Below are 17,818 nucleotides of genomic sequence, written 5' to 3' on the forward strand. Positions count from 1 at the left end.
GATATTTGTCAGGGTCCTTCTCACTTGTGAATACGGAAGTAAAGTATTCATTAAGACCCTCCCCTACCTCGTCTGACTCCAGGCACATGATTCCTCTTTTATCCAAGATCAGTCCCACCCTCACTCTAGGCATCCTCTGTTCTTCACGTACATGTAGAATGTCTTGGCATTTTCTTTGATCCTACCCACCAAAGCCTTCTCATGTCCGCTTCTAGCTCTCTTAAGTCCACTCTTAAGCTCCTTGCTGGCTACATTGTAAGTCGCGAGAGCCCTCTCTGATCCTTGTTTGCTTCTTCCACTTGACTAGACGTTCCACTTCTCTTGTCAGCCACGGTTCCTTCATCCTACCATCCTTTCCCTGCCCCAGTTGGACAAACCTATTCAGAACATGCAGTGTTCCCTAAACAATCCCCACATTTCTGTTGGACACTTCCCCGAGAACATCTGTTCCCAATTTACACTCCCAAGTTCTTGCCTAATAGCATCATAATTAGTTCTCTGCCAATGGACTTCTTTCCCATACTGTCTGTTCCTATCCCTGTCCAAGACTATGCCAAAGGTCAAGGCCTTGTGGTTACTGTCTCCAAAATGCTCACCCACTGCAAGGTCTTGATATTGTGTTATTGTCAGCTAGCACATCAAATACAGTCGCATATTTGATCTATCAATAGTTGGGATACTTGTGTATTCAGGGAGTCAACCTTCAAAGCATTAACTCTTTGTGTCTGGGATCGCTGACCTCAGGCTTTTCGATTATAGATGTGAACTCAGTGGACATATTATCAGATTCAAACTTTTGAAACAAATCATGTCGTTGTAGCTATTAAAATTGTATTGAATCACCTCAAAGTTCAAAGTAAAATTCTACTCAGAGTACACATATATCACCACATAAGATTCATTTTCTTGCCAGCATTCACAGTAGAAAAAAGAGATACAATAGAATCAATGAAAAACCAGTCAAGCAAAGATTGACAACTTATGTACAAAAGAAGGCAAACTATGCAAATAAAAAAATTAAAACAAATAGTAATAATAATAAAAATAAATAAATTGTAAATACATAATACTGAGAATGTGAGCTGAAGAGTCTTTGAAAGTGAGTCCATAGTTTATGGAATCACTTCAGTGATGAGGCAAGTGAAGTAATCCACACTGGTTCAGGAGTCTGATGTTCTTGAAAACAGTGGTGTGGGACCTTAGGTTCCTGTATCTCCTTCCCAATCACAGCAGTAAAAAGAAGATTGCCTGGATGGTGGGGGTCTTTGACGATGGATGCTGCTTTCTTGTGGCAACAATCCTTGGAAATGTGCTCAGTGAATGGGGAAGGCCTTTCCCGCGACATACTGGGCTGTATCCACAACCTTTTGTGGCTCTTCCATTCTTGGTCATTGGTGTTTTCATACCTGGCCATGATGCAACCAGTCAGGATACTCTCAAGTGTGTATCTTGTTACGTAACCGGCAACAATGAATATCAATCAAGTCAGGTTATATAAAAACAACCAAACATTTATTAAACGTGGATAAACAATAAAAAACAAACGAAAACCTTAACCTGAAGTTAACCGCTATGCGGCCGTTCAACAAATCGCCACATGGTACTGGTTCTTAAAGCGATAAATGCGAAAACAGTTCTTAAAGCGGTAAAGTCAAATACAGTTCTTAAGATGGTAAATTCGAAAGTCCAACAGATTTATACATTCATTTGGGAGAGACTTCTCTGGAGAAGGATTTCTTCATAGACGCGACTTCCCTGCTGGTTCTGTCCAAAGGATGCATGAGGAAGGAAATAAAGGGCTTAAAACAACTAACCTTAATTTCTAGAGAGCAAATCCTGCATGAACTACTTTCCTCTTTTGGCAAGAGTTATCCTCGATGCAGGTCGCTACTTCTTCAATGAAGACCCAATAAGGTCGATCCTTTATTAAACTACCGAATGATACCAATTTCTTTTAATCTTTCAGGTCCTGTACTTCGATAAAGTCTTCACTCTCCAATACTACTGAAAAGGTACATCATCAAATCTAGCAGAAATTGCCAGTCCAGCACTATTGTACCTTGCAACAGAACGTAACACTCCGTTTTAAAAATGAAACTGCGTCATAAAACAGATATGCAATGGAACGGAGACACTGATGAACTTTCTAGATGGAAAAATAACTGCGTCACCAGAGGTCTTCCCTTTTATACCCGTGGTGAACATGTTATCACGTGACCTCACATCGGTGGGAAAATTACATCAGGTGACCTCCACAAGACCATTACATTATTCTCACAAGAAAGTCACAAGATCTCCTTGAGGTATGTAACAATCTATAGAAGTTTGTCGAAGTTTTAAAAGACATGTTGTGTCAAATCACAGCAAAACTTCTAAGAAAGTGGAGGGCTGCCTTGCCTTCTTTGTTTTGGTACTTACATGCTGGTCCCGGGAAAGATCCTCTGAAAAGGTAATCTAAGAAATTTACAGTAACCGATCCTCTCCACCCTTATTCCCCTAATGAGGACTGGCTACAGGACGGGTTTCATCCTGCTGTAGTCAATGATCAGCTCTTTCGCTCTGCTTTCATTGAGTGAGAGGTCATGATACCTTTGATCTTAAGGGTATAAAAACAGTTATGTACTTTGAGTTTGGGGGACTCTACTGAGAGGATCTCCAGGCGACAACCTGCTTGTTGTGGTGAATATAGACTCACCAGAAAAAAAACTGGTGTAAAAGGTTGCTCACAGTGACAGCTAGCACGTGAGCACAGATGCATTTAGTGATAAGCTTTCAGCCAGACTTTCCAGGCCGGCTGGTTTCCTTTTCTCTTTTCGATATAACTCCTTCCTCAATTCCAAATGTATAATGTGCCGCAGTCTACAAAATGGTACTGCAGGCAGGACTGCTGAACCGCTCCAGAGGCCCAGGTTCAGTCCTTGCCTCTAATGCTACCTGTTTCCTCCCACTAATTTGCACTTTATTGTGGGTGGGTGTCAAGAGAAATGTGGGAGAATTGGTGAGCAAATGAGCAAGAACAGGGCCACTGGGAAATAAGTGCAGAGGTGTAGAACTACCAGGATTGCTCTCAACAGGGCAAAGTAGGCGTCCTCTGTGACGTTAAAAAAAAAGATAATTCTGAAACAGGCATTATAACTCACCTCCAATCACACCTGCAATGTAGACTAGGCCAACCCGGTGGCCTTTGTGCACCAGCTCCAAAGGAATTCCCAGAATAAGCTGCATGATGAGATTCCCTAGTAAGTGCTGAACACTGCCAATATATAAAAAAAAATCCAACAGGTTATTTCTAGTGATAATACCCCCAGGCCATCTTCTGTCTTACACTGGCCTGTCTGCACATCTAATCCCGGAAGTACAAATGAAACTGTTCAACTTTTGAAGCTGTAGCATTGTTCACTATTTTATAGCTTCAAATCAATGTCAAATCCTCTTACCAGACTTTTGTCTTTTATACACAATACCCATGAGTGCAACAAAGGAGCAAAATGGAATCTCCTCACAGGACAGTCAGAGGGGTTCTGTTTGACACAGAAGATTTGGTAGTTTTCTTTTTGTAGAAATTTAGTATTAAAACTGATAATTAGCCAGCCGTTTAAAAAGTAATTGAACTTCTTGCTCAAGTCGCAGCTTTACTGGTTTTGTGTGGAAGTACAGACAGGGTATGCATATATTTAAGAGACTCTAGTCACACCTTGTTTATTTCTTCCCACATATAACCTTCAATCATAATCATTGAGGCAAGAGGTGCTTTAAATCAACATTACAACCAAGTAGTGCCAGCCAGTGGTGTAGTGGACTTTGACGCAAGTGGTCCCAGGTTCGAACCCGGCCAGCTCTTTGCAAGCTTTCCACCTGTGCTGAGTTGAATGTTGGGCTTGCAACTCAACATCATAAAAAAAAAACAGACAAATGCTAAAGAAATGGTAAGGTTGCTGCCTAATGCGCCACAAGGCGTGGAGAGGAACAACAACCACCAAGTGATTTCAGACATTTTACGCACATTAATATCCCTACAATAAACAAGATCCATCGAGTAAACTCTTACCCAGCATGCACCAGCATGTATGAAACAAATCTCCAGGCCTCTTGCCTCTTTTCAGGCATATACGTGAAGGGGCTTTCGAGCATTCCTTTTTCAAGGGTAATCCACTGTGTCTGAGGCATCCAAACAGCATAATAAATAAAAACAGCCAGCTGAAAATAAAATGAGAATTTCAAAATAGAAACAGTTTTTTTTTAACAAGATAACTAACTTAATCCACCACAGATTATAATTATTGTGCTCTTTGGCATTGACAAAATCCCAGAAAATGTACACTTGGCCTTTTGCAACATGTGTTTTATAGCAAGTCCTCCCTGTGATACAGGTTATTGCCTCTGCAATTGAATTTCAGTTTTCAGTGTGATTAGAATCGGCGGATGACCTGTGATCTTGAGCAGTCAGAGACCTGAGCTCCAAAGGGACACAAATAAATTCTTGGTGATAATTGCAATCTTAGTGCAGATAGCAACAAGCAAATCTATCAGTGCACTAATGAGCCTCTCAAGTCCTCCAATATTTCCAATAAAATTTCTGCTGGAATGGAGTTCTTCTACCAGATGGGCGTGAGATTGTCTGATCTTCATCAGATCAGCTCCGGAGACAGGAAGATTTCAACCTCAATACATAGACTGCTCATGTGTGTGTGTGGTGCACACATCCACTCACAGGCCAAGCTCCAAACCCTCTTAATCCCTTCACCGTGCAGGAGGATAGGCCTCATACTAAACACTCTGAGAGAGAAGGTCTTCCAACAAAATGTCCCACCACATAGCACAGCCCTGCAACACTTTGTATTTTCTTAAACTATTTAAACCTATTGGACTATCTTTGCACAAGGTATCCTGCAGAAACTCAGCATCTGTGGAAGGAAATAAACAGTTGACTTTTCAGACTGATCACCAGAGATATTTAGAAGAAGTTCAAGCACCTTAATCACTGAATTGGGTACAAAAGGATCTTATTGCGAGGTTAATATAATAGGAGGTGGGAGGAGAGAGAGCAGCGCACAGCCCTCTGATGAAAAATGATGTCGTATCTGTTAAATAGGGGCCATGGACAATTCTGATTTGATGGAGATGGACATGAAAGCACAGAGGAACATCTGGAGAAATTTCTGAAATGCCCGTTCGCTGCTGTCATTACTGTGCGGTCGGGAATCTTTCGGAGGGAAGGCCTCAAAATCCCCGGCCTTGCCTGCTTTTGGCGACCGAGAAGGAGGTCGAATCGTTCGGATAGAGATGGCGCTCAGGACTCGGTGTCGGAGAGCTGATCAGAGCTCGAAGTTTTCGGATGACTCAGAGTCGGACCGTGGTCGGGTATGGCAGGGAGAGTTTTTCTTCCTTCTCTCCGTCTGCGTGAGATGTGGGACATTTGAGAGACCTTGAACTTTTACTGTGCTCATGGACTTCTTCAGCAAGTTATGGTATTGTTGCACTGTTGTAACTATATGTTATAATTATGTGGTTTTGTTAGTTTTTCTCAGTCTTGGTCTGTCCTGTGTTTTGTGATATCACACTGGAGGAAATATTGTATCATTTCTTAATGCATGCATTACTAAATGACAATAAAAGAGGACTGCGTGTCTTCATAATCTATCAATCTATATAAGATCCTCCTAGTGACCCCATGAAAAGGTTCCACTGCAAGTATAAAAGATTCCAGGAAGATGGGAAGCTTCATTGTCATAATGCAAGAGGTATCATAGTTCTTCAATATAGAAAGAACGTGCAATGGACAGTAGTATCAAGCCCACCAAGTTTGAGCTGACTATGAATCACCGATTTACATTAATTCTATATCAATCTCATTTTTTCTATGACTCTGTCAACCTAACTTTATAACACATTTTATCATCAGTCTCCCTTATTAGTGAAAAAAAATCATTCAAAAAACTCAATGCCCACTATAGAAGAGGCAATTCAGAGCAGAGCTTTCAGCTTATGTTCCAAAGTACAAACAAACATTATTGATCAGGTAAATACTGAGACTGAGGCACTGACATCTGACAGAGAGTTATGTTTATGCCCTTTGCTGCTATTAATACTCCTAATTACTGATGAACTCACAACCATGAAACTTCATCTCGGAATATATGAACAATAGCATGTTCTGAAAAAGAATAAGATCATTTGCAATCGAGAAACAATGATCTGTTCTGTTCCGTTACATTTATGAGCTCAAGACAATAACACATCATTATTGCACACGCTACCTCAGCCAGCGTTATGAAGATTATGAAGAGTGGTGGAGGGAGGCAATTTGCTCTTTCCAAGTAGCGACTCCTGGCACCTTCAGGAAGCATCCAATTAGACACATATGTGTGAACATTTTGACACCATGCGCAACACTGAGATGATTCCCCGTTTGCCTCTTCAGGATTTTCATTTTCCGCGTGCCTGGGCTTCATCTCCATCGTGACCACCTGAGTAAATCCTAATTCAATGTTACCTGCTTAAAAAGAAAGTCACAGCAGACAATTACAAACGACATCAATTGCCAACCGTTTCAAACCACGTTCCCAAGATCAGGCATATTATGCTCAGCTGACGGTAGAAACAGAAAACTGAGGCATTACTTGATGTAGTGCAATGTCCCAATGTACCACTAAACCTAAAAATACTAAAAGCACCAAACACTTTTGAGCAGTTAGCAAATCTGAAAATTTTCACTTTAAGAACCTTACCACACAATTTCAGGAACCTTTCTTTTTCTTTCCAGCTAAAAGCATCTGTCCAGGCATTTGGAATTAGCATTGTTAATGATGCCTCCTGTCTGTCCAACAATCTCTTTGACCCTCTTCCAGGAGGCAGGAGGTACCATATGCCGGCTTTGTAACTTCAAAACATTAAACTAATTCAAAGGGAGATACGGGAGTCTGAAATGTGGGTCTAACTTTGTGTTTACTTTAAGGAGGTGCGCACGCATCATGCACTAGCGTGATGATGTATACTATTCACGTACTTTTACACATAATTCTCATTTAAATAATTAATTTATATATATGTTTGTATATGTGTTTTTACTCTCCTCCCATCCAGTAGGCGTTACAGGAGCCTCCGCTCCTGCACCAGCAGGCACAGGAAGAGCTTCTTCCCTGAGGCTGTGACCCTGCTGAACCTCACATCACAGCGCTAAGCAGCATTACACCCATACTGTACTGTATCAGTACTTTTATATTTGTGTGCTGTAGCGCTTACTTTTTATTTGCAGTTATTTTGTAAATAACACCATTCCTTGCTCTTCTGGTCAGATGCTAACTGCATTTCATTGGCTTTGTATCTGTACTCAGCACAATGACAATAAAGTTGAATCTAATCTAATCTAATACACACACACACACACCGAGTGATTGATAAGTTTGTGGCCTAAGGTAGAAGGAGTCAATTTTAGAAAACCTAGCACATTTATTTTTCAACATAGTCCCCTCCTACATGTACACACTTAGTCCAGCGGTCGCAGAGCATACGGATCCCTTCTTTGTAGAATTGGTCCACAGCAGGGGTGATTGATAAGTTTGTGGCTTAAGGTAGAAGGAGATGAGTCATACAGCTCTTGTTACATGCACGTGCAGTTAAACTCTTTGAGTGAAAATGCAGAAAGTTTGGAGTTAATAACTCATCTCCTTCTACCTTAGGCCACGAATCTATCAATCACTCCTGGTGTGGACCACTTTCTGGAGGTCCAAGACGCCAACTTCTACAAAGAAGGGAATGTAGGAAAAATAAATGTGCTAGGTTTTCTAAAACTGACTCCTTCTACCTTAGGGCACGAACTTATCAATCACCCCTGGTATATATAAAATCTCAAATATGATTGAAATATTAAATGCACAATGTTATAGCATTAGGACAAGAATTGTTGGGATAGAAACAGATTTTTCCCCCAGGCTGTGAGACTACGGAACCCCCTTCCACCACCCAGATCCCACCACGTATGAAGCTCCGGGAGCATTATGCTGTTTACTTTCTAATGTGTGTCGTAAATGCACCTTATCATTTGTTCATTTACTTATGGTGATGTTACTTCATGTGTTTTGTATGTGTGTGAGTTATACGTATTGTGCTCTGCACCTTGGTCCGGAGGAACGTTGTTTTGTTTGGTGGTGTACATGTGTGCAGTTGAACGACAATAAATTGAACTTGAATTTTAGGCTAGCTGACTAAGAACAGCGAATCTATCAAGTCAGATCCAATGATTAATTAATGTCCCACTTCAAGCACATTCTGCAATGGTCTATCTTCCCCACATTTTCTCCAAAGACCTAAAAAGACCCTTTACTGTTCCTTTTCTCCTTGGTGACATCGTTTTGATGCATAACATCAGATTTGCGTTTGGAATGATGTGGTGCTACTTCACCTCATTAGTACCATCTCCCCCAAAATTCTCACTGCTCAACTTTAAAAGAAACTCGGTCTTGGTTGAGCTTCATATAAGCCCATATGGAGGAGAAGGTAACATACAGGCTTGGACAGAAAGTAGGCATAAATGGCTCCTGTGCTGCAGGAATAGATCCAGGGCCTCAGCATATATAAGTGACAGATGAAGGCATCAAGAGATGGTTACTAAATCCGCTGAAAGACAGTTGGGTAAGTAATAAAGATAATATAGCAGACTATCAAAGGATGCAGAGAGGTCACATGGAAGGATCAAGATCTGGAGTGTAATATTCAGGACATTTTGTCAGGACTTTTATTTTTAAAAGTATATTATCTAAATAGTGGGTGATTACAAAATTCTTAGATAAAGAGTATCTGGGTGCCTAGTGCAAGAATCTCTACATAATTACAAAAGCAAATATAATATTATTGTTTATTGCTCGGGGAATGGAATGCAAATCCAGGGACATGATACTCTAGTCGTAAAAGCCATTAGCAAGGCCACATCTAAAGTACGGTGTAGAGTTGTGGTCTCCTTATTTAAAGGAGGATGCTCAGCCTTCATATCTACTTGAAACACCATCCAACATCCATCATCAGAGATCCTCACCACCCAGGTCATGCCCTCTTCTCGCTGCTGCCAGCAGGTAGGAGGTACAAGTGCCCCAGGACTCGCACCACCAGGTTCAGAAACAGCTTCTACTCCTCAGGCTCTCAAGTAAAAGAAGATAACTACACTCACTTGCCCCATCATTGAGATGTCTCCCACAGCCAATGATCTCACTTTAAGGACTCATTATCTCATGCTCTGGTTAATAATTGCCATTTATTTATATTTGCATTTGCACAGTTTCTTTTTGCCTTCTGCACTCTGGTTGATCTTTCATTGATCTTGTTATAGCTACTATTCTATAGACTTGCTGGGTATGCCCACAGGAAAATGAATCTCAGGGTTGTATATGGTGACATATATGTACTTTGATAATAAATTTAACACTGATTTAAATTAAATTTAAATTTAAACTGATTGGGAAAGGGAACTTAAGATTACTGTACCCATTGAAAAATGGGAAAAAATTCTTCAATTAGTTAATTTATCTTCTATATATGCTAAACATGTGTTGATACACTTTAAAGTAGTGCATAGGGCTCATATGTCCAAGATAAATTATCTCATTATTACTCTTATATAAATCCTATATGTGATAGATGTCACTCCGAGATGGCTTCTTTAACTCACATGTTTTGGTCATGTTCTTTGTTGAAAGAATATTGGAAAGGTATTTTTGATATTATTTCAACAGTTTTGAATATAGACTTACAACCTCACCCAATTACTGCTATTTTTGGGTTACCAATGACAGAATCAAATCATTTAACCTCTTCAGCTCATCGGATGATTGCATTTCTTACTTTAATGGCTAGAAGATCCATTTTGCTGAATTGGAAAGAGATTAATCCTCCTACCATATTTCATTGGTTTTCACAAACTATGTTGTGTTTAAATTTGGAAAAAAAATTAGAAGTGATGTTTATGACCCTTCCATTAAATTCGAAAAGACTTGGAGGCCATTTATTCAGCATTTTCATATGATGTAATTTGATCCTTTCCAAACTTATTTTACTTCTCTGTAATGTTGGTTAAGAGGAACGGAGTCGTCGACACTAAGGTTTTTTTTTCTCCCATTTTTTATGATGTTAAAACAGCCAGGTCATCTTTTTAGTTTAGTTGTTAATTCTGTTTAGATTAGGTTTTTTTTGGGGGGGGGTTATTAATTTTTTTTCCTTTCTCATGATTTTTGTTTAGATATTTTTCTTTGTTTTATATTATTCATTGGCATCCTATATGATTGGGAGTTTTATCATTTAAGTGTTATTTGGCTTTATAATCACTCATGTTAATTATAACAATGTATTCCCAATAACTTTGTACTACGACCATGTCATGTTTATATCTTTATGAAACTAATAAAAAGATTGAAAAAGAAAGAAAGATAATAAATTTATTTTGAACTTTGTACTTTCATGCACTGGAGCAGTTCCAGGAAGGTTTTACAGACCAACATCTGCCGTGACAGATTGCCTAATAGGGAGCCTGGACAAGGAAAGCTTCTATCTGCCAGTTTACAAGAGTGAAAGAGGACTTGACTGAAACATATAAGATCCTGAGTGGTCTTGATAGGAAGGTTGTGATTGGGATGTCTCTTCTCGAACTAAAGGTTACTGGATAAAAATAAGGGGTCATCAGTTGAGGCAAAACATTTTCTCTCAAGAGGTTGTGACTCTTTCATACTCTCTTCCAGAAGGCAGGGGAGGCAAAGTCTTTGAATATTTCATAAGGGAAAGGTAGGTAGATTCTTGATAAATAACGACTGATTGTTTCCTGTGGATTGACTGGAATGCAGATGTTTGCAATCAAATCTGCCATCATTTCTTAAATGGGAGAGTAATCTTATTTATAGAACACTCCTCCTACAGATGATGTAGTTCAAAGTGCTTACAATGGGACAAAATGCAAACATGAAATTAAAAGACCAACAGATGTTAGTTAAAAGCAGGGCTAAATAAATAGGTTTTGAGCTGGCATTTAATAATGTCAATTGACCCTGCATGCCTTATAGTTTTAGCTATTGAATTCCACAGTTTAGACAGTTTAGGAGATTAGTTAAAAAAAGCTGGCCTGCCAATGACTTTTGAGGGAGACTGTTTAAATTTAAGAGACCACACCAGCACAAGAAGATTTGGGAGCTCAAGCAGGATTATAAAACAAAAGTGATACTGTGATCTTCTTCAATCCCAGACCATTAAGAGCTTTAACATAGAAACATAAAAACATAGAAAACATACAGCACATTACAAAGCTGTGCCGAACATGTCCCTACCTTAGAATTGACCAGGCTTTACCCATAGCCCTCTATTTTGCTAAGCTCCATGTACCCATCCAGGAATCTCTTAAAAGACCCTCTTGTGCCACTGCCGGCAGCCCATTCCACGCACTCACCACTCTCTGCGTAAAAACTTACCTTTGACATCTCCTCTGTACCTACTTCCAAGCACCTTAAAACTATGCCCTCTTGTGCTAGCCATTTCAGCCTTAGGGAAAAGCCTCTGACTATCCACACGATCAATGCCTCTCATTATCTTGTACACCTCTATCAAGTTACCTCTCATCCTCCATCGCTCCAAGGAGGAAAGACCGAGTTCACTCAATCTATTCTCATAAGGCATGCTCCCCAATCCAGGCGACATCCTTGTAAATCTCCACTGCACCCTTTCTATGGTTTCCACATTCTTCCTATAGTGAGGCGACCAGAATCGGGCACAGTACTCCAAGTGAGGTCTGACCAGGGTCCTATATAGCTGCAACATTATCTCTTGGTTCTTAAACTCAATCCCATGATTGATGACAAAGGCCAATGCACCGTATCCCTTCTTAACCACACAGTCAACCTGCGTAGCAGCTTTGTGTGTTCTATGGACTCGGACCCCAAGATCCCTCTGATCCTCTACACTGCCAAGAGTCTTACCATTAATTCTATATTCTGCCATCATATTTGACCTACCAAAATCAATTCTAAAAGATCCAGGAAGCCAATGCAGAGTAGCTAGGATGAGAGTGATGTGCTGCCTCATCCTGGTTTTGGTTAAAAGTCTAGCAGCGACGTTCTGAATGAGTTGAAGTTTGTCGATCGATTGCTTTGGAAGGCAGTAAAAAGTGCATTGCAGTAATCTAGTTTATTCAATATAAAAGCATGAGTTAGTTTTTCAGCATCATTACCTGACAGAAACTGAAACACCTTTTCAATATTTCTTAAATGTAAAAAGGCTGGTGGGCCTTCTTGGCAGAGTCCACTGCCAAGAAGGCCCACCAGCACCTTTACTTCCTGAGAAAAGTAAAGAAATTTGGCCTGTCCCCAAAAGCCCTCACTAATTTTTATAGATGCTCCGTAGAAAGCATTTTTCTAGGGTGCATCACAACCTGGTAGGGAAGTTGTCCTGTCCAAGACCGGAAAAAGCTGCAGAAGATAGTGAAGACGGTGCAGCACATCACACAAACCAATCTTCCGTCCTTGGACTCACTTTACACCGCACGCTGTCGAAGCAGTGCTGCCAGGATAATCAAGGACACGACCCACCCAGCCAACACACTTTTCGTCCCTCTTCCCTCCAGGAGAAGGCTCAGGAGCTTGAAGACTCGTACGGCCAGATTTGGGAACAGCTTCTTTCCAACTGTGATAAGACTGCTGAACGGATCCTGACCCGGATCTGGGCCATACCCTCCAAATATCCGGACCTGCCTCTCGGTTTTTTTGCACTACCTTACTTTCTATTTTTCTATTTTCTATTTATGATTTATAATTTAAATTTTTAATATTTACTATCGATTTGTAATCCAGGGAGTGGGAAGCGCAGAATCAAATATCGCTGTGATGATTGTACGTTCTAGTATCAATTGTTTGGCGACAGTAAAGTATAAAATGCTACTCTGGTCACTTTCTTTGTGTGGGATTTAAAATACAAATCTGAATCAAGGTTAACACTCAAACTTGTTACTTCTGATTTTACAAGATAGATAGATAGATATACTTTATTAATCCCGAGGGAAATTTGGTTTCATTACAGCCGCAGCAACCAAGAATAGAGCATAAATATAGCATAAATAGGGGAGCCAAGTTCACAAGTTTATCAAGAAGTTTATCCTATTAGGCTTTGGGATCAACCAGAAGCACAAAGGAGCAAGTGACTTTCTCCTGGCCTTAATTTATATGCTGACATGCGTATAATATTTCCATTCATTCAAATGTTGTAAAAGATAACACCACTAACTCCTGTGCATAGCCAATAGCTGGAGGGCTTTGGTTATAAGCGATTGGATAGGCTAGGAACTTCTTTTTCCCCAGGGCACTGGAGGGTGAGGGTGACCTAATAGAGGTTTATAAAATCAGGACAGGCATGGATAAAGTAAATAGACAGTCATTTCCTGAGAGCAGGACATCCAAACTAGGCACAGGTTCAAGGTGAGAATGGGAAGATTTAAAAAGGGACACAAGTAGCAAGTTTGTCACACGGAGGGTGGTCAGTACACAGAGCAAGCTGCCTGAAGAAGTGGTATTATTACAATGATTAAAAGGCACGGGTAACAAAGCTTTTGACAAGAGGGATATGAGCCAAATGCTGACAAACAGGACTAGCTTGGTCAGCACAGACGAGTCAGGCTAATATAACTCCATGACTATGACTCTGCCTCACCATAAAAACATTTACTTTCACCACAGTTATTTTGCCTATCTTCATCCCATCTGAATCCATCTCCTACAATTCTTATCCAAGTCTCTTTTACCTACAGATCCATTGTCCACTTACTCTTAAACTATGCCTTTTATCATTGATCTCTCATAGATTTCAACTCATCCAAAAATCACATCCTAACTCCCATTAATTTCTTTTGTGATCATAGCCCAGCGTACCACTGCCCCAGATTTAAAATTCTCACCCCTGTTTCTGGCCTTTGCCCTCTCCATGTCTTTGAACATACAGAACTTGTCCAACTCAGGACTCTTGTTAACACCTGATTTCTATGGTCTCTCTAGTGAATTAACATTTGTTACATGAAGCTTCTGATTCCTGTCTAACACCACTTTGCAGCTCTCCCTCTGTGTTATATTTTCTTGAACCTACCTTTCGATTATGTCTCCTAATATTTCCTTCTTTAGCTGTCTCAGTTCCCATCTGACTATCATCATCATCATCATGTGCCATGCCATATGGCCCTGACCATGATTAGAAACCATAGAAACCATAGAAAAACGACAGCACAGAAACAGGCCTTTTGGCCCTTCTTGGCTGTGCCGAATCATTTTCTGCCTAGTCCCACTGACCTGCACATAGTCCATATCCCTCCATACACCTCCCATCCATGTATCTGTCCAATTTATTCTTAAATGTTAAAAAAAAACCCGCATTTACCACCTCATCTGGCAGCTCATTCCACACTCCCACCACTCTCTGTGTGAAGAAGCCCCCCACTAATGTTCCCTTTAAACTTTTCCCCTTTCACCCTTAACCCATGTCCTCTGGTTTTTCCCTCCACTTGCCTCAGTGGAAAAAGCCTGCTTGCATTCACTCTGTCTATACCCATCATAATTTTATATACCTCTATCAAATCTCCCCTCATTCTTCTAAGCTCCAGAGAATAAAGTCCTAACCTATTCAACCATTCTCTGTAACTGAGTTTCTCAAGTCCTGGCAACATCCTTGTAAACCTTCTCTGCACTCTTTCAACCTTATTAATATCCTTCCTGTAATTTGGTGACCAAAACTGAACACAATACTCCAGATTCGGCCTCACCAATGCCTTATACAACCTCATCATAACATTCCAACGCTTATACTCAATACTTTGATTAATAAAGGCCAATGTACCAAAAGCTCTCTTTATGACCCATCTACCTGTGATGCCACTTTTAGGGAATTTTGTATCTGTATTCCCAGATCCCTCTGTTCTACTGCACTCCTCAGTGCCTTACCATTTACCCTGTATGTTCTACCTTGGTTTGTCTTTCCAAAGTGCAATACCTCACACTTGTCTGTATTAAACTCCATCTGCCATTTTTCAGCCCATTTTTCCAGCTGGTCCAAATCCCTCTGCAAGCTTTGAAAACCTTCCTCACTGTCCACTACACCTCCAATCTTTGTATCATCAGCAAATTTGCTGATCCATTTTACCACATTATCATCCAGATCATTGATATAGATGACAAATAACAATGGACCCAGCACTGATGGTTCTTGGCAAATTTTTCTAGAGAAGTGGTTTGCCATTGCCTTCTTCAGGGCTGTATCGTTACAAGACTGGTGACCCCAGCCATTATCAATACTCTTCAGAGACTGTCTGACGGGTGTCAGTGGTCGCATAACCAGGACTTGTGATGTGCACCAGCTGCTCATACGACCATCCATCACATGTTCCCAATGGCTTTATGTGAACCTGGTCGGGGTTGGGGGCTAAGTAGGTGCTACACCTTGTGCAAGGGTGGCCTGTGAGCCTATGGAGGGAAGGAGCACCTTACACCTCCTTTGGTAGAGATGCATCTTCACCCCACCACCCTGATTATGCTCCCATGAAATACCTTTTACTTTGATATTTTGTATTATTGAAGAGGTCTTGTCTACTCCGTTGGATACGTGGGTAAACTGCAGCAATCAGGTTTCCAACTGGTAGAACGTAGGAAAACTCAGTAGCAGGTTGATGCCAAAAATAGATGCATTGAAATGGTCAGAAGTTGCCTCAGATCCTGTGGAGGAGAAGTGGTGAGAAATAACAAGACTGAGAAGTTTCTTAAAAGTAAAGTTTGGTAAGGAGGGCAGTACAGCTAAAGCGGAGGATGAAAGGAGAAGATTTGAGGCCAAGGTAGAAGTGACTAAGGATGCTCAGTATTGAGGATGAAGCAGGTTAAAGGAGACTGGTGGAAAGCAGAAAGAAAAACCTCAAGAATTTTAAGGGGAAACCATGACGGAGGAAAGAAATTGTATGAGATGCTCACACAAAGTATTACCTCAGATGATTCTGAAGAGAAAAGGGGGAGATTTCAGAAAAAAAGGGAAGATCTGAGAAAGAGTCCATTGTTCCAAATGTTTGCATGGAACCTATGATGTACCCAGACATTGAGGAGAGGACATAAAATGGTCATTATTCAAGAACCTTTCATTTGTCCTCTCAACTTGTCCTTATAATTACCTAAAATAAAATTATAATTGATCTTTTTTTAAAGGTACAGTTGCTATGGTAGGGGCTGAGGGGAAATGGTGACCTATTGGAAATTGACTGGTGAAACTGGCTGGTGTTAGTCAGATAGCAGAATGGGAGGAAGTCAATTAGATTAAAGGGTGATCACTGGGACTAGAGTTGATACTTAAAATACTTTTTTTCTTTCATGTAGGAACCTGTTCTAATAAAAAACATCTTCTCTCCCCAGAATCCAGTCTTGCGTGCACTGTGGATCCTTACAAACATTTCACTTCTCCCATCCCAGAGATTTTAACCACTTCTTTTGGGACCCTTAGTCATGCCAGACATAGAATAAAATACAGGAAGCCTCCAAAACATACTTGAAAACTGCAAAAGCACATCAGATCTGCTATTCTACTTGAAAAATACACAAAAAAAAGACAGGAAGTTGACTGCTGATTGGTTGACCTATCCCCAAATTAAATGTTTGTTTACATGCCAGTGTATATTTAGACAGGAAATTACACACAACAATGTAATAATGTGGAGCATTGGAAAGATTAACATCAAGTCCAGAAGTGACTCATTCTGAACCCTGTACACCTGATTATCTGAGTGTACGGTTACTGGCTTAATGAAAAGGGAAAAAGTCCTTCAGACAAAGTAATTTAATTTGAGCTTAAGTTATTATTTTTTGAATTACACCACAGACTCTCGTGTATGCATTTTTAGGATCTTAATTTTTTCACTCAGTCACAGGTTCTAATTAAACTACCAAAGAGTTAATCTGGAAAACACATGTTAATCTAAGGAAACATTCCTCAGATGTATAGTAAACCCTTGCTTCTTTTGTCCAAACTATTATTATGGTTTTTTGAATTCACAGTTGAAGCCCCTGGATAGTAGTGGATATGGCCCAGTCGATCATGGGTACCACCATTAAGCACATCGACAAGGGGTGTTGTCGAAGGAAAGCAGCATCCATCAGCAGGGACCCCCACCACCCAGGCCATGCTCTCTTCTCGCTGCTGCCAATCAGGAAGAAGATACAGGAGCCTCAGGACTCACAGCACCAGGTTCAGGGACAGTTATTACCCTTCAACCATCAGGCTCTTGAACCAAAGGGGACAAGTTCACTCACTCCATCACTGAAATGTTCCCACAAACTATGGCTTCACTTCATCTCATATACTTGATATTTATTGTTTATTGGCTTTTGCATGCTGGTCGAACGCTCAAGTTGGTGTGGTCTTTCATTGATTCTATTATGGTTATTATTCGATTATGAATTTATTGAGTATGCCCACAAGAAAATGAATCGCAGGGTCGTATATGGTGACATATCTGTACTTTGACAATCAATTTACTTTGAACTTTTGAACTTTGAACTTTAGATACTGTATTCCTCTACCACCCACTGCAAAACACAGGGGGAGGAAATGGTGTTACATACCCCGTAACTGGGTTGCCAAACCAGCAGAAATGGATCACTCAGTTGGAGTCTGGATTACTAGAACTAAGAAAGTTTTATTAAAGAAACAAGCAACACAGTACTCTAATCAAAAGGATAATAAATGCAACAGTTCAGCAATGATAAACATACATGTACACAGAATTAAGATAACAGGATCAATCAAGCTCTATCATTGTCTAGGGGTAAATGACCAG

At 40.4% G+C, this 17,818-nt stretch overlaps 1 protein-coding gene across 5 annotated transcripts in view; it reads right to left on the reverse strand.

The window, feature by feature from the left end:
• The window catches only part of rhbdl2 (rhomboid, veinlet-like 2 (Drosophila)), a 59,448-nt gene that overhangs the window by 26,925 nt on the left and 14,705 nt on the right, over positions 1-17,818 (reverse strand). For 2 of the 5 annotated variants that reach the window (XM_063033756.1, XM_063033754.1), the window contains exons 2-4: positions 6,258-6,493; positions 4,049-4,197; positions 3,141-3,253 (exon numbers count right to left, since the gene is read on the reverse strand). In XM_063033756.1, the coding sequence (XP_062889826.1) occupies positions 3,141-3,253; positions 4,049-4,197; positions 6,258-6,458 (463 nt within the window). In that variant the 5' untranslated portion in view covers positions 6,459-6,493. Of the gene's footprint in view, positions 1-3,140; positions 3,254-4,048; positions 4,198-6,257; positions 6,497-11,984; positions 12,144-17,818 lie in introns of those variants that run through there. The other 3 variants (XM_063033755.1, XM_063033753.1, XM_063033752.1) reach the window with 2 other exon arrangements.

Source organism: Mobula hypostoma, chromosome 26 (genome assembly GCF_963921235.1).
Source record: "Mobula hypostoma chromosome 26, sMobHyp1.1, whole genome shotgun sequence".
In the NCBI taxonomy this organism is placed as follows: domain Eukaryota; kingdom Metazoa; phylum Chordata; class Chondrichthyes; order Myliobatiformes; family Myliobatidae; genus Mobula; species Mobula hypostoma.